Below are 24,042 nucleotides of genomic sequence, written 5' to 3'. Positions count from 1 at the left end.
ATTAAAGTATTTCTAATATATAAACCTTTTAATATAAGCTTATATTATTAATCTATACGCTAAAAAAATGCTAATAAAGCGAGAGTCTATAGCGAGATATATATTATAAATTAATAATAAAAAACGTAGAATAAGCTATCTAATAACTCTATTATTATTTTTATTATTTTAATATTAAATAAAACTTATCTTTTTTAAATATATAAAAATTAATATACTTAATTAATTTATATTATAATTAAGAATCTTTAATAAAATACGCGACGCGCGTATAATAAATCGAGTATAGTAATTTTAGAAATAATATTAATTATTATAAAAAAAGAAGCTAAGATCTAAATCTACTACTATATCTTAGATTTAATAATTAAAAATAACTTCTTATACTTTTATAATATACTATCTATTAATAAAGTATATTTAATAATTAAAGAATACTTTAAATATAATATTAATATATAATATATAAATAATTTAATTTAAAGATATTATCTAATACTAGTTACTATAATATTAAACTATAAAAAATAAATAATAATTACTTTAATCTTAAGTAATAGATATTATTCTATATATATAATCTTACTTATAGAGAGGGAGCGATTATATCTTTTAATCTTATATTCTAAGTAAATATTTAAGCGTATAGCCGAGTAGCTAAGATTATAAAAGAGATATATTAAAAAGATATCGAAATACTTATAGAATATAATACTCTATAATCGCTATTCTTTTATTAATAACTACTTCGCTATTAATATATATCGACTATAATACTTTAACATCCTATACTTCTTAATAATTAAGAGATTTATAGATTATCTACTTAAATAATAGATTAAATATATTAAGACTACGAAGATAGAGAATAAGATAAATAAGCTTTTTAATACTCGCTTTTAAATAATCTTTAATTATATTAATTTAAGATATATTAAGTTTTTAAATAAGAAGATATAGTAAATAAAAGAGAATAGTTAGACTCTATAGAGAATAATAATAATTATCTTTATATCGATCTTAATTAAATTAAATTTAAATATACTATATATAGATCGCGCTATTCTTAATCTTATTATACTAATAAGATATCGTTCTTATAATAATAATATTATTCGATATCTACTCGCGGCCCTAATTCGAATTAATCTATTAAAAGAGGTTTTTTAAATATATAAATTTTTAAATAAAATAATGAATAAAGATTATTTTAACTTCTTAAAGTTTTATAGTATTAATTACTTACTCGAAATAATATAATTATTTAATTTATCTAATAAATTAATTACTTAAATAAGAGAAAAGATATATATTAAATTCTTTAAAAAGTATTATAAACTAATGAATAAGTATAATAACTATATTAAATAGATTATACGTTATAATATCGTATATTAAAAGATAATTATAATATATAATCTTATTAAGTATTAAGATATAAAAGTATTATTATCTATAATTAAGAGATTATAGAAAAAAAAAGAAGATCGAGATAAGAACTTCTTTAGATCTTTATATCTAAGGTTAATAGACGAATAATAAAAAGCGTAATATTATAAGATAGATCTATTATTATAATAGTCGTTATTAGTAATTAGTAGAGATCGTTATTAAATAATTAAAGTTAAATACTTTTCTCGAAGCTCTAGCCGCCTTTATTCGAATAGATTAAATAAAATTAAGAGAATATTATCTATCTAAAAGAGATAATAATATTAATATATATAAGATAAACTATAAATAAATATATTAATATTCGATTTATATTTATTTTAATATTCGATATTAAAAGGCTCTCGAGAAGGATTCTCTAGATATAGCTCGTTTATTCAAAGACGTCGTCGTCTATAGATCTATTAATTAATTCTTTTAAAAAAGATAGCGTAGAAATTACGCTTAGATTCATGAATATAATTAATAGACCTTCGATGCTAATAGAGTTTTTTCGAGAAAATTAATAGAGAAAGTATTAATTATAATAAAAGTAATAAACCTAGCTCGCAGAGATTTTAGATAAAAATCGATTTATCTATAAAGTATTTTTATAGAGATATTTAAGTATTAATATAATGAATAAGTTTAGAAATATTATAATATAATAAAAGTAGAAAGAGCGTAATTATTAATAGCGCGAAATTTAAGAATTCTTAAAAAATAATAATTCTATAGCCTTATAAGTATTAAGAGAAATATATATATTATACTCGCGTTAATAAAAGATAAGAAATTTTATTATATTAATAGCTTTATTAATTTTAATTAATATAATAATATTTATAATTCGAATTTTCTAAATAAAAGTTATAGAGTAGTAAAGGAGATTAATATATACTATATTATAAGATAATAGAGATATCGAGAATCTAGATCTTAGAATATTAGAAATAGAATTAAATATATAATAGATAAAATCGATTTTAATTATTCTTCTTAATTCGAATATTTTTTTTAACTCGAATATTCTTCTTAACTTAAATATTCTTCTTAATTTAAATAACTTTTAAATTATCTTTAGAGTTCGTTAAGCGAAGAGAAGTTTTATAATTATAGAATATATACATAGATATTATAATTAGAAAGAGAAGAGAGAGCGAGCTCTTTTTTAATTAGAGAGATATTAATACGCTTTAAAAAGCACCTAGTTAAGTATTTTAACGTCGAAGACTACTATTAAACTAATTTACGACTTCTTATAATTTAAAAAATGCTATTATTTATAATAAGGGCTATTATTTAAAATTCTCTTAAGTTATTAATAGTCTATATAATAATACTAGAATCAAGATATATTATTTTAAAAATATAATAAATTAGAAGAAAGCTTTAATATAAGCTATTATAGAAGATATAAAATAGTAAGAGTTATTAATAATCTATATAATAATATTAGAATCGAGATATATTATTTTAAAAATATAATAAATTAGAAGAAAGCCTTAATATAAGATATTATAAAGGGAGATTTATATATACTATTACTCGCTATATTCTTATATATATAATTATTTAAAAGCCGAAACTTCTAACTTAAGAAAGCCGGTTTCGATTTTATAAGAAACATATCTAATATTTTAATAAGTATTAATATATATAAATCTTAAAGAGATTTAGATATTAAGAGAAGAGGTTAATAGAGTTAAGATTAAATAATAGAGATATAAATATATATTATTAATCTTTATATATATTATATTAACTTTAACGCGATTATAGCGATAAGAGAGCGTATTAATAACGATTTTCTTTTTTAGATAATTAGTATTTATAAGATATATTATAAATAATAATATTCTTATCTTTAATAAAAAAGATAGATTACTTAATATAGTAATATAAATTTATATATATAGACTTAATATCTAGTAATAGTATTATTAAGTTAAGTTAAATTGAATTTATAATATAATTAAGTTAAGTTAAATTTAACTTATAAAGTCGAGTCGATATCGCGAATTATAGAAATAATAAAATATTAATATAAGGCGATTATTATTTCTAAAAAAATTATTTAAATAATATATAGTAATTACTAAACTAATAGATATTATTCGAATAATATATAGTAATTACTAAATTAATAGATATTATTCGAATAATATATAGTAATTATTAAATTAGCGAATAGTATTTTAATAGTAAATAGTAATTACTAAATCGGCGAATAGCGTATAAAAAGTAGACTATAATTACTAATTAGGCGGAATTTAGACGAATTTTAATTAGATTTACTAATTCGACGAATTTTATAATTTCCGCGATTAACGCGCGATTAGTAATTTCAAATTTTATAGAAACTTTTCAAATTTGCAGATGATTTTTTTTTATTATAGTCTTATATTCTTCAATAAACGAATTATTTAATTCTCTTATCGATATCTATTAGATTAACTTCTTTAGATAGTATATTCTTTAGTTATTATAGAGTTATAGTATTAAGCGATATCTCTAAAGAATTAGATTTCTTATTCTTAAAGTTTATTTTAAGTGTATATTATATATTAATATAATATAAAGCTTAATAGTATTTGATATTTTCTAGGTATTTTCTCTACTAAATAAAAGTCGTAGAAATTATAGAGATTATAATTCTATTTAATCGAATCGTTATAATAAGCGAAATCGATTAAGTAATATAGAACCGTGTAAAGTACCGCGGCGATATCGGAATAGACTTTCTTTAAGAGTATAGCCTTACTAATCTATATACTAGTATTAAAGTATACTAATTAGTATTAATAAATATCTAGATATACAGTTACTGCTATAATAAGACCTATCATTAGATATAGTAGTCTTAATGATGTCTAAGGAAGAAGAATCCTATGTACAGGAACGGCCTTCATATATCAATAACTAGGCCGAATGAGTACTAGTGATAAGCGAGTGTTGAGTTACCGACAATTGGTCATAAGGATGAAAACTCTGCCGACCAGTTGGAGGCTTTCCACATCGATGTAAATGATAAAAATTTCCAAGATCTGGCCGACAATGTATACGGCAGCATCTCTAGCTGTCTGAATCAGTTCTGCGACTTAAATGCTGGGTGCGGTTATAACGCCTGTCCATGGACATATGTTCGAGGAGTCGTAGAGTCTACCCACGCCTCTTGCTTCAGCTCTATCTGCTCTGCCAGCGTACCCGCCCTACTAAACTGAGACGTCGGTGGTATTGGGGTAAGTCATCTTCCGTTATCGAGTCCTCATAATCGAAACGCTTATTGAAGTTGGACCAGGTCTACATCTCATACTGTCTGCAAAGCGGTATCGCGCTCGGATCTTTCGTGCTGCTGAAACTAGGTCACACTCACTTCTATCAAACATGTCTCCTACTGCTCCGGCCGCTGTGTCTAATATGGCCCTCTGCTTGGGCCAAAACCAAGTCTCGAGCTCAGGATGTGCAGACACGTTTGCAAGATTACCTGCCTACTATCGAGTCCGCAACAGTCAAATTTCAGAAGGCTCAATGCTTCTTCATGCTCGCGACTGACATTGCAGCCCAGGTCTCGGTCAATCAGGGTACCTTGAACCAAGGCACGACCTCCTTTCAAGGCCTGTACAGCAACTACAGCCTCATCGGACTCATTTCTGTTAGCAGCCTACTTCCCGTCACATTCACCTTATTGAGCCTGCACACGGGTGGGATGCATTCATGGTATCTGCTGATCCTCTCGACCGACACTGCCACCTTGTCAGTCGCTACTTTCTACCACACTGGCAGTTTCAGCCCCTCGCCGGCTGATTGTCACCAGCTGCAGACCGCCACAAACAACCTTTACTCGCACTACGGAGACAGAGACCCTTCTGTATTTTGTTTGCAACCGTATCAAGATATCACCTCTTTGAGTATAGCACAAAGAAGCATCGGAGGCATAGCGCGCTTTAGACTTTTTGTTCTCGCAATTCTAATATTCGATCACTGTGGGGTGCAGGAGGCTCAAATCGTTCAACGTTTTATAAGAGGGAACCTAAAGCAGCTAGAGAGTGCCCTCCGACCGGCCAAGGACAATCGACGCTGCTTTAGTTTTGCACGCGCTTTTGTCTCATTGGCGTGACCGACGCACGAAGCTTTACGAACACGGTATCCGAAACGATGTACTTCATCTGGTTCTTGTTTTTTTTTGGCCTCTTCCTGGAAAAGCTATCCTACCCCAACGATAGTAGCATAATAAATCTTGGACGTTTGGCCAGATAGTTGCAATCACCGTCTGGGCCGCTTCGATCTTCGAATTTGTGAAGCTTTTGACTCGTGAGTTTGGTCTCTTTCCGTCATGTCGACATGCAAGCAACGTCAAGAATTCTATCCCTTAATGCAAGCCTTCAGGGACAAATACTGATGCGGTGATAATTAGAGGGTTTCAAAAAGGGAGTGCAGTACCGTCTATCGCCTCCTTACCGCATCGTAAGTACCGACAAGAACGCCTCGGATGAGGACGCGGACGTCAGGGTCACTTTCAACTGGCATCGTCCCATGGAGCATGAGGAACCTTTCAAGATCTTCCGATGAATTGTTCATAGTTATGATAGTGTTGGACTTGGCTGGATTCGCAGATTGAAGGTCCAAACTGGCCACATTCTCTAATCTCCGCACAATAGGGACGGCTTTTTCAACGTTCCCAGCACCTCTTTCTAAGCCTTCAGAATTTGGCAATCCCGATTTGGTAGGCGTGTACAAGATCCTTGAATTAGACATCTCGTGAAGACCGGATTGCCAAAGCGCTTCTCGATCTCTGTTTTCGAAAGACTGACACAGGATTCCAGAATTGATGTTGAAGTAATGCCATCTCCCGTGGTAGGAAGAAATGCCGCTGTGCAGACTATCTAAACATGTCTTGAGAGTCTCCTCCTTCTTTTCTTCAGCCGCTTGAATATAACCATGAGCACGCACCAAAGCTTCAAACTACGTCTCTGCCGTTCATTGACTAGCAATAACCTCTTGCGCCTGGATTTTCAGCAGCTGAAAGAGCATGTACCTTACTCCACAACAACCTTACCAAAGTGAGCCAAGAAACGATGTCTAGCAAGACGTCAAAAGGCAACAGACAGTGCCGTCGCAATGAAGAATACTGAAAAATAGCATGCTCAGTTCGTTCAGATGAGACTCCATTTCCCTGAAAGAAGCACACACATTGCAGATGACTTCAAGCAGACAAGCCTTCATAAACAGCTCCAGCCTTCTCGCATATCCAACAAATATCCAACCCTAGCAATCAATCCTCCTCTCAACAAACCTCTCATCACCACCAACACCACCCCATCCAATGCCCCCATCATAAGCTCAAACGCAAATCTCGCCACCCTTCGCCCCAGCCCCAACGGTACGTAGAACTTCCTACAACAACACCGCCGTCGCCATCATCAACATCAAAACCAACCCAACCGCAAAACCAAACCTCATCGCGCAAACATCCCACCCCAATCCTCCAGAGCAGCAGCCACCCGCAGCATCTACTCCGTCAACCCCTTCCCAAACCCAAACCCACGCTCCACTCATCCCTCAACCCCTCATCCCCAACCCACCCCCCACCGCCTCCGCAATCCCAGCGAGCCCCATCGACAGGACCCCCCAAAACAGTCGTCATCATATGTAAACTCCAACCCAACCGCCCGCCCAAACACCCAACCCTCGAAGCCGCCCTCACCAGCATCCGCACCGAACCCCCCCCTCATCCACCGCCTCCTCCACTTCAAAGTCCTTATCCCCACCCCACCCCACCACCGCCTCCTCCGCAATCCGGCAAGTCCGCCCGGACCCAAAACCCACCATGCGCTCACGCCCCGTCACGGTGGAGCGACCTATCCATCTATCTATCTATCGATTCATTCCACATCCACTTCCGATCACCAACGCCCCGACGCGCGGGTGCTGCAAGTTGTCGTACTGTGGAAGCGTCGTTGCGTCCAGATGGAGTTGGGGGGAATCGCAGGCAGGTGGCGTAGGTAAACGCTAGCAATCTCATGAAACGATCATCATCGTCGAGAGATGCCAAGCCAGGGCCTAGCAGTCAGGTCTCGTGAGCTTTTGACGAGGTTCAGTGCGCGAAGGGGGGGTTGCGACGTACTTGGGGATGCTGTTGCGGATGCTGTTGGATGGAGTGAGGGAGATGGTGAGGGAGGAGGCTGGGTTTGCGTTGGGTGTGGGGGGTTTGTGGGGGGTGGTTGATGGGGTTGTTTGTCGATGTGTGGGATTGGGGCTCGAAGGGGGGTTCTTCGCTGAGGGTTTCGAGACTGTGGGATCGGGTCCTTTGGAATTCTCTGGAGTGGCGATTAGCTGTTGGGAGAGCTCGGAGGAGATGGTGTCAGTGATGATACTAATTACTGCTTGATAATTATATGCGGGAACCGATCAAGCAGGTTTATAGTTCTGAAGGCATTATTTTACTCGAATCGAAAATACGTTCTTTCGCATTTCTTTATGAATAGATCCGTTGGTCAAAGTATAGTATTCCACGTTCAAGACATCATCTAAAACTCGTCTGAAACAACGAAGGGAGAGGAAGAAAGTCGTTGGATATCCCCAACGCTCGGCTCCGACCCCAGACATGCCCAAATCAACATCCATACACATGGCCAAAAAAGCATCAACATTGCAAACCCCACCACTCCCTCCCCACCTCCCCCGTCTCTTCCCTCGCCCGCGCCTCATCAAGTAGCAAGTGAGGATGGAGAAAGACCAGTGGTGCGCGTCGCCGCGTCGCAGAAACTGAAGAAGAAAGCCGCCCTCCGCGGCGCCGCTTCCTCCTCCACCCGGGCGCGGGATATAGGCCCAGCAGCCTTTAGCAAGCCGTGACGGACGCCAAAGCTGATCATTGGAAATGGATGTGGTGTGGATTACACTCGCGGTAAGTCGTCCGTTTGCAGGTGCTCCCAGGCGACCACCTTCGCCACTTTGCATGAGTGCCATCGGGTCGCTGGAGTCTTCAGAGTGCGTAGAGATAGCTGACCGACGTGGAGAAGCCTCATTAGGTCGACTGGGTCGCTGGTGAATGCATGGGATTGTCGCTCGCCGTATCGCATAAACTCTAGCAGATAGGTAAGCAATTGCACGCTTTTGGCGCCGCTGTCGCTACATCAACGCTTGCTGCTACTCTCGTTAATACAGTCTTCTCGGAATAATAAACCTTCTGCCCCGAACTTGCTCCGATGAAGAGATAACGTTCCTCTTCGGTTGGTCCTAGCCAAGGCGTAGAACACATGCGAGATTTGTATAGGCGAAATGGGTGGGAGAAATTGGTGGGAGTTTCGTATGGGAGATTTGTATGGGAGATTTTGTATGGGAGAAATTGGTGGGAGATTCTGGTGGGAGATTCTGGTGGGAGAAATAGGTGGGAGATTTGTATGGGAGAAATTTGTATGGGAGATTTTGGTGGGAGATTTGTATGGGAGGTTTTGGTGAGAGATTTGTATAGGAGAAATTTGTATGGGAGATTTTGGTGGGAGATTTGTATGGGAGGTTTTGGTGGGAGATTTGTATGAGAGAAATTTGTATGGGAGATTTGTATGGGAGAAATAGGTGAGAGATTTGTATGGGAGAAATAGGTGGGAGATTTGTATGGGAGAATTGTATGGGAGAAATTTGTATGGGAGATTTTGGTGGGAGATTTGTATGGGAGAAATAGGTGGGAGATTTGTATGAGAGAAATTTGTATGGGAGATTTGTATGGGAGGTTTTGGTGAGAGATTTGTATAGGAGAAATTTGTATGGGAGATTTTGGTGGGAGATTTATATGAGAGGTTTTGGTGGGAGATTTGTATGAGAGGTTTTGGTGGGAGATTTGTATGAGAGAAATTTGTATGGGAGATTTGTATGGGAGAAATAGGTGAGAGATTTGTATGGGAGAAATAGGTGGGAGATTTGTATGGGAGAATTGTATGGGAGAAATTTGTATGGGAGATTTTGGTGGGAGATTTGTATGAGAGGTTTTGGTGGGAGATTTGTATGAGAGAAATTTGTATGGGAGATTTGTATGGGAGATTTATATGGGAGATTTTGGTGGGAGATTTGTATGGGAGATTTGTATGAGAGAAATAGGTGGGAGATTTATATGGGAGAAATAGGTGGGAGATTTGTATGGGAGAAATAGGTGGGAGATTTGTATGGGAGAAATAGGTGGGAGAAATAGGTGGGAGATTTGTATGGGAGAAATAGGTGGGAGAAATAGGTGGGAGATTTGTATGGGAGAAATAGGTGGGAGATTTGTATGGGAGATTTGTATGGGAGAAATAGGTGGGAGATTTGCATGGGAGATTTTGGTGGGAGATTTGTATGAGAGAAATTTGTATGGGAGATTTGTCTGGGTCGCCGTTTCCCCCTGCGGGCATACCTGCATCGAGGAAAGTGCCTCTCGCCGCCCTGATAATCACCCTTCAAAAGGTGAGTCGTGTCGAAATGTGGAGTTCCCAGCCATGTTCCCAGCCACTCTCCGCTATGACCTATGCGCATGTCGGCTATATCACTCTATTTCTATAGGGTAAAAGATATCCCCCAGAAGAATTTAGAGATAGATCAATTATCCTTTCACATCACCGTTGTTCACATATCATCCTTTTTGACAAGTCGAGGGTGATGCAGGTGGGCCTGAAAGGTGAGCAAGATGAGTTACGATGGGAACGCAAATCCGAGCATCGTATGTCAAGATCCTCTTGGTAAGCTCAGACTTACCGATGCTAACTTGGAGTATTCTTGCCAATCTCTCGAAAGCGATCGCAATGGCTATCTACCTCGGTATCCCAGATCTGTCAACTCACGCGACCGGCAAGTACAGTGATGAATTTAGTAGCCCTAGCTGTATGCCCTAGCAGCGACAGCTGGGATGGTGCCTACAGAGCTGACGATAGATAGTGGATGAAGGGAGTAGTGTTGGGGTAGGTTGGTTAAGATGGAGATTTGGTTTATACGTCCTGGTTTGACACGCTTTCATCACTTTTGCTGCTCTTGAGTTTGTCGGACATCATTACTAGCATAAATCAAAAAAAGCGCCACGAAAAACAAAGCGTGTATGGCCAAGGAGCGTCCCCCTTCGACTGCCGGCTAAAAAGCAGATGAAACAAACCAAAAAGACGAAGTCGCTCCCGCTCCCGCTCTACTTACAACTGCCATTACAATCTCCACCGCGTGTGCCAGGCACTTATGCTGGGGTACCCATCTGCATACAAGAGAATTCCTGGTTGACGCCAAGCTCATAACAGCCATTTGCCGTACCGGCAGGGACAGAGTACAAGAATGTGCCACAGTTGTTACCACCAGCTGAGGCGAACAGATTGAGTGTCTCGTTGGCGGCTAAAGCGCGACTCAAGGAGTAGGAGGTGTAGCTACCTCCGTTGCCCCAGGTGTCCTCGTTGGGACCCATGAATCCCAGGGCATGAATGTTGTCCAGATTGCAGGTCAGGTCGGTGACATTCCACTATTGATTCTTGAATCAGTATCAGTTCCTTGTTGGTAAGTGAGAACATTACTTACCCCCGTGATTAGCAGCTGAGTGGCTGGAGCTGTGCGAGCGACAACGCTCTTCTTTTGCTCTGCGGGAAGGGAAAAGGCGCACGCAGCAAAGAGGAGTGCTGAGACGACGGAAGTATGCATCTTGACGGCTTGGTGTGAGATTTAATGACTTCGAGAAGAATAGGATGAAATGTGGTGGCTGACTGTAAATGCTTGTGGGTGTGTATGTTCGAGAAGTCGTCTTTCTCGAGCGCAGACCGTCCATTTGTATGCGCGCGATTGCAACAGTCCAAGCTAGAACAAGGGAACCAGAGCTAGCAACCCCCATTGAAGAAGGCTTTGATGCGCACTATGGAGTTTGCTTCATAAATGTGTCAAAAGTACAAAACTTAACAAAGGAAGGCCGAACAAGGGTTTTTGTTAAAGTCTTTAACCATCTCCGCGGTGCCTTTGACATCTTGCTATTTCCATATTCGGCTTTTTGTTTTGATTCCATTCTTTGATGATCCGTGACGGACATCCTTGAGCAGATTTGTCAGATAAAGCTCGCAGCTCAAGGAAAGCAAGAAATACAAAACTACAAAACAGTATGACCGATGGATACCTGAACCGTAAGCTTTGGGGTACTACAGGCTCTAGAGGTCTACACTCGAATGCTACGGATCGACCGAGCGTTGGGTGCTCGAACAAGTGCGAGGTTCCAACGTATTGTGCGTCTTTATTCACCGATGGGCGGTCACTTTCAGATAGAGCCCTCGTCGTTAAAGACACCGCACACATAGTGTTTTGTGTAGGGACCACATGGCAGACCAGAGCACACCGCGGCTTTTCGCTTTTGTTCAGAGTAGAAGGAAAGGAGAGGATCAAGTAAGGGCAATGTCTTCTGCAAAGCAAGGCAAATGAGCCAAGGCAGCATGTTTTCAATACGCCTCGATTATTCTGATGAACAAGCAGAATAAAGGAAAACAAGCAGCACGTTTGCATGGTTCAGGGAGATCAGAATGCGTTAGGTGACCTGACTGAGTGGATTAAGCATTGCCTCTCACATAATCGTATCTACCCCCATTCGCGCCATACCCTCATTTGCGCCATCTTAAATCCGATAAATCCGACATAGATAGCTACCACTACCACTTATTCAAATAGCCTACTATCACAGTCTACCATAATGGCCAATACTACGGTACCATAGTCGCCGTCTGTAGGCCTAGTGTAGTAGGTATCTCTACCCTAGACTCAAATGTGGCCTACTTAAGCTCAATTAAGAAAAAGACTACTACACCTCTCACATTAGGCCTACTACTACTATTAAACCTCGCTCTATTACAGTAATAATAGCGAGATAGAAGAGATAAAAGAGGTAAGAAAATAGTAGAAGAAGAGATAGAAGAAGAAGAGGTAGTAGAAGAAGAGATAGTAGAAGAAGAGGTAGTGACGGTTTTTTCAAGACATGATAGGCCGATAAGGCCCAAAAAACGGTGATTTAGGCTCTCCGATATAGAAGCCTTGGTAGCAATGACAGATCAATATTATTGTGCTAGTTTGCCATACAAATTTGGTGAAAGGTAGGCATTTTGGTGTTGCGTCGGAATTATCGGATTTAAGATGGCGCGAATGGGGGTATGGCGCGAATGGGGGTAGATACGATTAGATGAGATAATTCCAGTTGGATTAAGAGTAGTAGCTGCTAGATAGTTGAGTGGACTAAAGCAAGCACTTACCCGGGTATGGGATTGATCGAGAAACTCTCTTGCCGTGTGTTGATGATTTCCCATAAAGGCTTCATGGTCGCAGGGAGTCTGAAGTGCATTCAATGGTCTCAGGTACTGGTCGTTTAATTGGGATAGGTGGATTCAACGGAGCATGGAGGTATCCATGACGCTGCAATGCAACAAGCATGAGGGGTGATTGATGATTAGCAAGACCGCAAGAGCGTCATGTGCCAATGAAGGATCATGAAACCTCGTTGTCGCTCAAGTACAGCGCCAGCCCTGCCTAGCGTGAAAGATCCCTGAGTCGATCCCGTTGTCATGTCATGCATGTCATCCTTGTCCGACAGACCACGATATTTTGAACATCACCTTCAGCTCTCAAGTATTTTGTCATACCCTTGCTTTCATTTCAGTATGGCTCACTCTACTTGGGCAACGACTCAGCTCTCTCACCTTCTCCCTCTTGATCAAGACTCCTTGAAACAGGTCATCGACTATACCTCCGCGCTTCCAAAGGATGCAGCCGCCGATCATCTCAAGAACTTTTTGGGAGACTCACCCAAAGCTCTCGAATTCATAAGCTCCTTCAATGCACGCAGAGACGCCCCAAATACAGCCACTCCAGCTCTAGATCCAGCTCCAGCTCCAGCCCCAGTTCCGCCCGAGGGTGCTCGCAAACCGCGAAAGAAGAAGGCCCCTCTTAACAAGCTTCCACCTCCACGGCAGCCAGAGGACTATGGGAACACGCTGGGCGCATATCAGAAAAAGGATGAGGAGGACTACATGGGCGGTAGCAAGCGTCCACGGCCAGAGCCTGCTCTTGCAAAGACTTTGGCTCTCTCAGATCAGCCGGACGCACGCCAATTGCCCAAAGTCGCATCAGCAACCTCTACCCCAGCTGCCAAACCCCCACCTTCAGCAACAGGACATCTTATCTCGGACCTCCCCAACATTCGCTCAGGTTCTCGTACATCCTCCAGAACTTCTTCACCCGCTCCCAAAACCAAGATCAATGTCGCAGGCGGCAACTCGATGCACGGCGCATCCACAACCCTCCAAGACCTCGTACGTCGCCCTTTCCCCCTCCTTTTCAAACGGCCCTTACTAACCACCAACAGGACTCCGCCATTCGCACCCTTGAGCTGCAAACCAATCCCTCCCTCTCCGCCGATCCCTCATCCCGCCGCTGCACCTGTCTTGCAACACGACATCCCCTCCTCGTCGCCGCTCCCAACTGTCTCAATTGCGGAAAGATAGTCTGCGTGAAAGAAGGCATCGGCCCTTGCACATTCTGCGGGCATCCACTCCTTTCCTCCCAAGAAATAAGCGCCATGATTGACTCGCTGCGCCAAGAACGCGGGCAGGAGAAGATGAATCTAAACAACGCATCCCACCGCCGGCCAAACCTAGCTTCTACCCCCCGCCCTTTCACCAACGCCTCCAGCGGTGCAGCCTCGCCATCATCCTCTACCGCAGACAATACCCTTGACCTAGCTAAACAACACCGCGACAAGCTCCTAGCCTACCAAGCCGAAAACGCGCGTCGCACTCACATCATCGACGAAGCCGCCGACTTTGAAACGCCCACCTCAGGCCTCAGCATGTGGTCTTCTCCTGTGGAGCGAGCGGCGCAGTTGAAGAGGCAGCAGAAGGTATTGCGAGAGCAGGAGTGGAATGCGAAGCCGGAATATGAGAAGAGGAGGGTGGTTCTTAGTGTTGATTTGGTTGGCGGGAAGGTTGTGAAGAGGATGGGCGAGGTGGAGAGACCGAGAGCTAGTGGTGGGGATGAAGTGGGAGATGAAGTGGTCGCTGACCAAGGGGAGGCGCATGTTGGTGGAGGGGGTGATGGTGGTGGGGCGTTTAGCAGAAACCCTTTACTAGGCAGTCTTATCAGACCTGTATGGAAGGGCAAAGATAAAGAAACCGACATGGAAGAGGAAAACAAGGAGAACCAGCCCCGCAAGAGCGCATGGCGAAGAGTGCAAGACGACAACGATGACAACGAAGCATGGATCCTAGATGGAGGTGTCTACGGCGGCCAGGACGACGAGCGCAGACTGGGTGATGAGGAACATGCTCAAGGATAACATAACCAATTCCAAAGAACCGCTATTGTTCTATAGCCGTCAAGTCGCAATGAAATTCGTCGATCTCTCTCGCCGTGAAAGTCTTGCCTTACCATGATCCAATCCTTCTATAAAACCACATCGCCTCATCGGCCTTCCAACGCCCTTCCTCACCCAAACTCTCCTACTCCTAGATCCTAAACTCCTGAGAGATCTTCGAGCCACGGGTTGATGATTCCCCGAACATCTGCTCATCATCCTCCTCCTATCCTATGACCGTAGAAGACTGATTGATTCCCCTGGGCAGCATGCTCTTTAAGGATCGATGCCCTCCATTATGCTATCCGATGTGCCTAAAACACTGGTCGATTCCCCGGGCATTATGCCGCTCAAAACTCCTACTCATCATGCCATTCTAAAATCTCAAAATACGGGCCAGACCCTCGAGATGAACGCATTTTGTGAATCCTGCTCATCACTATGCCATCCGACGGTCCAAAACTACGAGCCTATCTGCGAAACATTGTAGCGCATCTCCATGGAAAGTGACCTCAATGACAGGATATCTGCTGCAAAGCACTCATGCTGCCAAGAACAAAGGTACCTTCGCGGGATAGATCCTAAGAACATCGTCATTCCGAATGCAAAACCATTCCTCTCGTTAAATCGAATACTCTTCGACGTGAGTAGCTGATATGAAGAACCAATCCCATTCTTGTTCGAATATCGCTCAAAGCTGCAGTCCAAGGTGTAGAATCCGAGCCACCGTCCCCAGCCAGGACGTCATTCACGAATACGCATTGCTTCAGCTAGAGCATTATAGTAAATCGACCTCTTGATGGATGTGGCTTCGCCGATATTTTAGGCGTCTGTATGATTCCAACTGACACATCTTTGGACACCTCGCCTGTGGAGTCCGGCACGGCACGGCAATTTTACTCTGCGTAGAACCGATTCAAGATGCAACGACGTTGATGGTAGGTTGAGGCGGGAATATGTAGCAGCGATGGAGAGCGAGAACACCAAGGTTAGAAATTGGGGATGAGAGTGGGCTCCAAAGCTATAGTATATAGTGTGTTATCTTAGCAAAGCAGAGATGGCAACATACAGCCTAAAGACCAATAGTCAAGGCAGAGAACAATGCACCTCCATACACTGTCAAGAGCGCGGCTGGAGCTACTGTCAGCGTCGGTGGCTTGAGTTTTTTAGACACTTCGAAAGGGCAAAAAAAGAGATCTCAAGTTTCTGGTGCTGGTGGTGTGGGAGGAGGACTTGCCTTATTCTTTTTTTCTTTTCTTCAATTGGCTTTTTTTTTTTTTTTTTTTTTTTTTTTTTTGGTTCTTTGCTAGCTAATGTCCTCACCATCCTAGAGCGTCCTCCAGTGGGTTTTGGCGCCATCACCATCCTAAAGCGTCCCTCAGTGGGTTTTTGGCAAATCACGCGCTCTCTCTCTCACTCTCTCTCTCACACTCCGCCTGCTCCCCGCCTGCTCCCCGCCTGATGGTATGTTGAATACCGAGTAACTAAACTAATGGGTAAAATATCCTTGCCTTCGTGGGCGGATTTTGTAATTTTTTTTTTCTGTACGATATTAGCGAGTGAATGTAGAAGATACCACTGCGCCAGAAACTTGAGATGGAGGATAAACTCCTATTATGAAATATGTTCCAATAAATTAAAGATTCCGCAACCACCACCAGACATACTAAAATTGCCGTTGCTTCGCATGAAGCAACGTAGTAGGATGTAGTTCGAATATCACAGGAGATCACCGATCATAATGTGCTGCTCATCGACTGGTATCAAGTGCAGAATCGGCGGTGTTTTGGTGTTCTGTTCACGAAGGCCTGAAAAGGCGCTAGCAGGGGGTCGGCCACACCGAGGAGGAGCAACAACAACACAACCACCACCTAGGCAGAAACCAGGTTAATAAGGCAAGCAAAAAGCTCGAAAATGTTTCACAAGACCCAAGAAACTATGCAAACTGAGTTTGAGGTTCATAGACGTTTTTGAGCGGCCCATTAAAAAAGTTCAAATCAAAACATCTGGCCCAAGCTGGATTCGAACTCCAAAGCTGATAGCTTAGCGAATGGCGCTACCGATACGGTACTGTATCGATGGAGAGCATCAACCAGCGGCCAATTCCCGCATGACACCTGCCAACCGGAACACCACCGTCCAGCAGCACATGAACAGCATCACTACTCCCGTGAATATCGTCCATTCAAGGCAAGCTCCGCTATGGCTGACCAGCTTCTGGACCCTTCCACTCGACTGCTAGCTAAGACAATCCGACAGGCATGGTGCCGAAACAGGGCAGATGCAACGGTACAGATCCACAGATCTTCGAAACTTTGCCCTGAAAACATTGAATAGCTTCAAGTTCAGGCATCACTCCCGATTCATTTGTCGTTCACAGTTCAAAGTACTCTAAGATCAGGTTGAAAGACGGATAAGTCTCCCTCATTGACGCTGCTCCTGTCCAAAATCTAAGGGTTTGGACCGTTCTTGACTGACACCTTTTGAACACCTCGCCTAACTTCGCCAAAGTCTGAGTGCCTTAGACTGCTTGAGCTTGTCCGTTCTTGGATCTCCGATGCTGCACGACGGTCAGCTAGACTGGGCTAATACAAAGGATCGGGATAATAAGAAGACACCATTATTGTCCTACTCAATCGAGAAGCCATCTAGGTCCACGGCAACACTCAGTTTTGCCAAGCAACTTGTTCCTACAGCTCTTCTACGAAAGCCTCAAAACCGTCTCCCCTTCGCTCCATCATCGACCTCGGCGCCTCCCACTCTAGCCACCCTTGCCTCTAACTGCGAAATCTTATTTTCCAGCCCAATCTTCTTGGCCACGAGTCCTGATCTTGCTTGTTCCAGATAGGCGATCATGTCCGCGGGTGTGACTTCTGCTCTAACTTTGGCTTCCTACGCCAAAGGATTTTAGTCAACTGGAAGTCCTCACTGCTGCGGAGAGAGCCACGGAAGTGGCAGAGATTGGAGAGAACTGGCACGGAGAATGATCCGCACCTGTTTCATATCCTTCTTCATCTTTAATCCCGCACCATACCAGGCTCCAGTGACAGTGGTAGCGGCGACACCAGCAGCGAGTATAATTGTGCTGGCTTTAGAAGCCTTGGACATGGTTTTTGGAGTATTGAGCATCACATGATGCGATGTCGGAGAAGGGAGAAGACTTTGGGCCAAGAGATGAAGTCTCAGAATTCCCTAGTTGAGACTAGCCTACGTGGATCTATGTGATGCACTCATTCATTGAATCCTCCAGCCTTCACTACGAATTGAGTATGTAATACTTCGCCGAGCTGAGCTCTGAGGACGTCTCTTGAATGCGAGAAATACCCGCCATCTCCGTCTCTGCGCGACTGTGACCCAGCGACTTCCACAGATGCGTCCTCTACAATTAGCTGCATATGTCATGGCGGGACGCCGGATGATAGCCAATTGACTTTCTTACTCAATGATGACTGAGCTCTGGGATGATTGAGACCTTTCGTTGAAAGGCGCTGTTGATCTGATCTTTCTTTAAAAGAGCCTTCTCCGCTGCTCCTCATTCTTTTCTCACACCCGCCCTTCACTGCCACTCTTTATCCCCACCACTCCCTACCAACCTCCACAATGACGACCCCACGAGCCTTCATCATCCGCCACGGTGAAACAGAATGGTCACTTAACGGCCGACACACGGGTACCACAGAGTTACCGTTGACACAGAACGGCGAGAAGCGAATTCGCGCCACCGGCCGAGCGCTGGTGGGCGACGACAGACTCATTGTCCCCTCCAAGCTTGCCCACATGTACGCCCTCCCTTATCCGCATTCCAAGCATCTAATCCACACTTGCTAACCACTTGTTCCTCTAGCTACGTGTCCCCGCGCTCCCGCGCTCGTCGCACCCTCGAACTCCTCGACATCGGCTGCCGCGACAAACTTCCCTGGCACGACAAACACACTCCGTGCGATGTACGCACAGAAGCCAAAGTGCAAGTCACAGAAGACATACGCGAATGGGACTACGGAGACTACGAAGGTTTGACAAGTGTGCAGATAACAGAACAGAGGGAAAAAGCTGGGGAGAAGGTGTGGGATATTTGGAGGGATGGATGTCCGGGGGGAGAATCGCCTGCAGATGTAACGAACCGACTAGATCGATTGATCAAAGACATACGAGCGCGCTTCCACGATGAAGCTATTGGGAAACCGAAGGGTGAGGCGCCGGTTAGTGATGTGCTGCTCGTGGCACACGGGCATATACTGCGAGCGTTCGCTATGCGCTGGATTGGGAGGGAGTTGACAGAGGGAGTGTCATTACTGTTGGAAGGTATGCTGTTGCCGCCCGCCCTCTCCGTCTCCGGTTGTTGAAGTCTGCTAACGTCTTCGCAGCTGGTGGTGTAGGAACCATGAGTTACGAGCACCGAAGTCTTCACGAACCCGCGATCCTGTAAGCTCTACAAGCACCCTATCTCTTCAATCTGAGGTGGTCGCTGACATTACTGCAGATTGGGTGGCGCGTTCATGGTAGATGTTGTAGAGAACACTGCCTAAACTTAGCAATGTAAATCGATACAAATACGGCCTGTCTCTCCTCTTGCACACTTCTCTTCTGGCAGGCAAGATTCAGTTCTAACACAGATAGTGTTTCTTGAGAAGCCCCATCAGCATATATCGAGGCTGTGGAGCTCCTTCAGGATCTAATGCTCTTGCCTGGGTGCTCGAGCTGAACAAAACCGAAAAGAGTATCAGCTCCATGAGCGGGTTCTCAGCACTGATTTCAAACTTTTAATCTCCCCCGTCCAAATTGCCGATACGCTTGGGAACCTCGTCTCCCACGCTACGAGTTGAGCGGCCTCATTAAAGACCTAGAGGAAGCAAAGGTAAAGGCATTAAAGGTACCTTCTCTTCCACACTACCCAAAGAACGCTTCCTGCCCCTCATTGCTTGTAAATACTGCCCTCCATCTTACCCCGCTGGTGAAAAAAGGTCAAAACGTTGCCACAAAAGTATACCGCTTCCGAATCAAACTATGCGCAGAAGCACAAGGTAAGCAAGACGCCAGCGTCACCGTGTCGACCGATATGTCAACGATGCCGTTTGTGGTATATTGCCACAAAACCCATTCCCCCCTTCAAAACCTAGTAAAGCAAGTTTCAGAAATGTAACAATATCTTTGCCTGAACTTACCACCACCAGTGGAAAGCCCACCACGAACCTAATCTCCAAAACATCTACCCTCTCCACCCAACCATCTCCACCCAGCCATGAAAGCCCCCACCCATCTTCCCATCACTTCCAGAAGAACAACACCCTCGAGCCCCCAATCCGATCCCCGCCCACCCAATGCTCGAAAAGAGCAGCGTGGCTGCCTTCTTTCTTTCACATCCATCCATCCATCCATCCCCCCCCCACAACTCAATAACGATCACCCCCCCACCTATACATCAAAGGTATCCAAACACCAATAGACGCACGCACGTTCCTGACGATGGATCACACCAACTTCTTGGAAAGAGCGCCAATGGAACAGAAAGCAACGACGGACGGACGGCTCGAGTCTAGGCAGGCAGGCAGGTGGCGGCCAAGGATCGCCACTGCGCTACGGTTCGTCTTTTGGCCTGGAAAGTGGAAAGTATGATCTTACACATGACCGGGTAAAGGGGAGCTAGCGTGGGTGTGAGTCAGTGCTGCCTTGTACGAGGAGGTATGGGAGTAGATGCAATGGAGGATGGCATGGATTGGGAAATGGAGAGCCGGCACACAATTCTGCAAGCATGAAATTTCAGTCACGGGAATGGGGACCAGAAATGCGTGGTTACTGTTCAATTGATCGTTTCTTCGCCCTTCGTTACCCCTTCCGAGCCATAGCATGCAACACTTCTACACTCCTCTAGACAAAGAAAATGCAGATATAGATAATACAGTAGATGGCATTGACCAACTAACCACAAATCTCCCACTGCCGAGTCCTTCCACCTCCACGGCCAAACATCCGTTCAGATGCTTTGGGATAAGGATTGGGAAGGATCAAAGAATCTGTTCCCATATCCTTGGCCCCCTTGCCACGACCTTCTGCATCAGCCTCGCCTCCTCCCTGCCTCCCCTATCACTACCAGCACAGGTTCTCTTGCGCGGTAAGCCATCTGTTGAAAGCGCCGGCTTTCTCTTGTCAACACGGCTGGAAAGCAAAAACGAGTCAGCAACCTTGCCGTCAGGCAAAACGGTGCCATCTTCCTCGTTTTTCCTTGCCTTCTTCATGTTTGTGATGTCGCCCAGACAGCGCGGAGCAATGATGTCGCGGACCGCGGATTGTACCGACAGATCCACGGAATGAGGGCGAGCACGTTTGAGGCATTTGGCGGGACGGGGGGTCGATAGGGATTGCGGGGGGGTGTGCTGACGATTAAGCGCGAGGTCGCGTAGGGCTGCAGCAGCTTCGCGGGTTGAGGCACTGTGTTGGGTTGAAGCGGGGGTGTATTTGGGGTGATATTCGGACGCTGCGGAGAAGGCCTCCCATGACAGCCCGTCGTCCTCAGTGAGGACTGGTCTCTGATTCTCTTCCTTCAGGCAACACAGTTGCATATTCGCGCATCGACGCGTCGCTTGTACCGCCAATCTCGGCGGTGGGAGCGCGCAGTTCGATGAAGCTACTGAAGAAATCGACGACGATCTGGAAGACCGGGTAGAGACATCGGAGATCATAGACTCCGGAGACGAGAACGTGGAAGCGGACGTCGCCAACGATGATCGGCGTGCGGACGTTGGGAATGGAGCAGGCGCATTTGGCTTCCACTGGTGGGGATTGTCCAGAAGAGACCTTGCCAGACAAGCGTTTTGGATTTGGGCCATTGCATAGCTCATTGATGATCGACGAGAGGATAGTCCCGAAGCACTCACTGCAGGAGTACAAAAGGTGCCGGTCTGAGGGGTCATCTGTGGGGTGGGCAATGGTCCTAAGTGTGGCAATGGCGGCAATTTCTGCTCACCATACTTACTATCCCGAGGCGTTGGCTCAAGTACTCTCGGAATGGTGTATGGATTCGTAGGTGTCGGTTCATTTGACCCCGAGCATGGTGATAATTCCTCACGAATTGGTATGGGTGGTGGACTCATGTCAGATCCTGGGGAGTTGTAGCCAAAATCATACGAAACCTCCGCGAACCCGAACTCGAGAGTGTCGAGCTGCGGCGTCAGATGAGGAATGATGGATTTCCAATTATGCGGCGAAGTCGGGGACGACCGAGGCGGCGCGTTCACCTGAGCAGACGGCGAGTACTTCAGTACGATATCCGTCCATTTCTCGAAGACAGGCTGAGGTATGTGAAGCTTCCAGTTGACTGCGGAGAGGAACGCCATTTCGTTTGAGTTGATTTCGCATGTTTGCAGTCCAGAAATTTTGCTCCAAGCCCGAGCCGAGAAATTCCTATCCTGGAGGTATTTTGAAGCCAAGATAAGAGCCGCCAAGAACATCCGTCGTCCACATTGCATAGCTCGGCATGACGGAGAATCCTCCGATTGTTCCATGGTAAAATCGTGCTTGGGTATGCAAGATTGTATCAGTATCAAGTAATAAAGAGCCACCTGCAATGTAGAGTAGCTGGTCTTCGATCGCCTCAATACTTCTTGAACGAAGACCCGAAGGCCGATCAAATTCTGCTGTTTGCCGCCAAGGATGGTATCTCGGCCGCAGGATAAGACAGATAGGGGCCAGATGGTCTCAATCATCTGAGTTGTGGTGTCTTTGGAGGAGTGGCTTCGTCAGCATATGGATCTTCCTAAGTTATCCAGCATGTTAGCTTACCAACAAGACTGTCGACAAAGTTCTCTTTTCGTTCACTTTGTCGCACCAAAGATGGCGGTGGTCGAGGGCATGATGATACACTCTTTCCATCTTGAGATTCGTATGAGTTCAGACGTTGTGTTCGCCTCGGGTGCTGCCGAGACTCGAGAGCGACGGCTTCAGCAGGTAATTGAGCTCGTGTTCGAGAGCAAGGCAGGTATGATGTGATGATGACTTCTTCATCTGATGAGCTTGTCGTACTTCGTTGTGAGATGTGACGGCTGGTGAAGTACTGATTCTCGTTTTCATTCTCACTGTTCCATGCCGAGCTCGGCCAGCCAGCCGAGGACGAGACGGAGCTCTGGGATGAGGGCGCATCCAGAGAAAAGACCGATGAGGAGGACGAAGATGCTGTTGAGGCGAGTGAAGGACTATAGGGGTAGTCCTTGGTGGAATTGTGGTGCGGCCACGACGCAGATGCATCAGAATCTGGATCGCCGGCCATGGGAAGAAAAAGTAGAGAGCCGGTTCGGATGTCGAGAGAGACGAGTAGTTACCGAGCAGATAAGAAGGAAAGATGTGTCAGAGTCCAAATGAACAATGAGTCAGGAGGCAAATGTCGTTCCTGAGGCGCAAAGGTGTTTTTCCAGTCTTTGGAGTTCCCCAAGTTCTGTCCGGCAGTGGTATGCAAAGCAGATATCTTTCCAGGTACTCCAATCTTGAGAATATGGAGAACGAAGGGTAGATATTAGACAGAACCACAATTGACTCAGACGTAATGTTGGATCCAGGCTCCAGGACACCTTGCCTAAGCTCCTCAGACCAGGCAAATATTTGTGGACTGAACGACTGAGAACAGGTGATGCAGTTCTCGAAGAGTCGAAAGCCCCCGGGTATAGGATTTTCCAATCGCGAGAAACCGTTGGTACACTATGACAGCGAAGTCAAGTGCAGTAGTATGAGCCTCGCGGACAGAGCTGTTGCGAGGGAGAAGCAGTTCGTGTTGTAGCGTAGTACTGATTTAACAGACTCCACTATCACCTCGATCTGTTTCTGAGACGGTTGCGATGGACTTTGTAATACCGGTGGCCTTGGGCGAGTTACTGGTCGAGATGTTCATTTTGACTGCTGCTGAGCTTAACGGACACGGGCGGAAAGCGTTGACTCCGTCCAAGCTGCGTGCGCTTGGACTACAGGCAGGTATCTCGAGGTCTTCGAATTGGTTTTTTTTATTGGGTTAAAGATGTAGTATTTTAAAGGTGTTGATAATTCTTAGGCTGGTGAAGCTGGGGGCGTTCGTAGGTGGCCGGTTGTAGGGTGGCGGGAATAGGCAGGGAAATAAGTGAGACGATCGAAGGCAAATAGGTGGCAATTTCAGGAAATGGCAGGAGTAACTGTTCAATATTACTACTATTGCAACCGTGAATAATAGCAGTCTGTTAGCTATGAGTCTTGCTTTCGCCGTTCGCGGCTGGCGTGTTGTTGAAGGTTCCCATTGTTACTCACAGGCTTGAGGGCAGCTTGCTTCGGGCGCA

At 44.3% G+C, this 24,042-nt stretch overlaps 6 protein-coding genes across 6 annotated transcripts; 2 read left to right on the top strand and 4 right to left on the bottom strand.

Moving 5' to 3' along the window:
* Positions 1-5,796: 5,796 nt before the first annotated feature.
* On the bottom strand, positions 5,797-6,189 carry HO133_004097 (uncharacterized protein; the record flags this gene model as incomplete). The annotated part of the gene is made up of 2 exons (XM_037295016.1): positions 5,797-5,829; positions 5,893-6,189. The coding sequence occupies 2 exons, from the start codon at positions 6,187-6,189 to the stop codon at positions 5,797-5,799; spliced, it is 330 nt and encodes a 109-aa protein (XP_037149063.1).
* Positions 6,190-10,624: 4,435 nt separating this feature from the next.
* Positions 10,625-11,076, bottom strand: HO133_004096 (uncharacterized protein; the record flags this gene model as incomplete). The annotated part of the gene is made up of 2 exons (XM_037295015.1): positions 10,625-10,900; positions 10,957-11,076. The coding sequence occupies 2 exons, from the start codon at positions 11,074-11,076 to the stop codon at positions 10,625-10,627; spliced, it is 396 nt and encodes a 131-aa protein (XP_037149062.1).
* A 1,985-nt stretch (positions 11,077-13,061) lies between these two features.
* HO133_004095 (uncharacterized protein) lies at positions 13,062-14,734 on the top strand (the record flags this gene model as incomplete). Its single annotated transcript, XM_037295014.1, has 2 exons — positions 13,062-13,712; positions 13,766-14,734. 2 exons carry the CDS (start codon positions 13,062-13,064, stop codon positions 14,732-14,734), a joined length of 1,620 nt encoding a protein of 539 aa, XP_037149061.1.
* Positions 14,735-17,464: 2,730 nt separating this feature from the next.
* Positions 17,465-17,860, bottom strand: HO133_004094 (uncharacterized protein; the record flags this gene model as incomplete). The annotated part of the gene is made up of 2 exons (XM_037295013.1): positions 17,465-17,644; positions 17,747-17,860. The coding sequence occupies 2 exons, from the start codon at positions 17,858-17,860 to the stop codon at positions 17,465-17,467; spliced, it is 294 nt and encodes a 97-aa protein (XP_037149060.1).
* Positions 17,861-18,352: 492 nt separating this feature from the next.
* HO133_004093 (uncharacterized protein) lies at positions 18,353-19,278 on the top strand (the record flags this gene model as incomplete). Its single annotated transcript, XM_037295012.1, has 4 exons — positions 18,353-18,531; positions 18,597-19,054; positions 19,117-19,174; positions 19,233-19,278. The coding sequence occupies 4 exons, from the start codon at positions 18,353-18,355 to the stop codon at positions 19,276-19,278; spliced, it is 741 nt and encodes a 246-aa protein (XP_037149059.1).
* Positions 19,279-20,754: 1,476 nt separating this feature from the next.
* Positions 20,755-23,012, bottom strand: HO133_004092 (uncharacterized protein; the record flags this gene model as incomplete). Its single annotated transcript, XM_037295011.1, has 2 exons — positions 20,755-22,466; positions 22,529-23,012. 2 exons carry the CDS (start codon positions 23,010-23,012, stop codon positions 20,755-20,757), a joined length of 2,196 nt encoding a protein of 731 aa, XP_037149058.1.
* Between the last annotated feature and the right edge of the window lie 1,030 nt (positions 23,013-24,042).

The sequence above is a fragment of the Letharia lupina genome, assembly GCF_014066315.1.
Source record: "Letharia lupina isolate WasteWater1 chromosome Unknown contig_19, whole genome shotgun sequence".
NCBI classification, from domain to species: Eukaryota; Fungi; Ascomycota; class Lecanoromycetes; order Lecanorales; family Parmeliaceae; genus Letharia; species Letharia lupina.
Note: the sequence above shows the minus strand (reverse complement) of the source record. Positions and strands in the feature narration are given on the sequence as shown.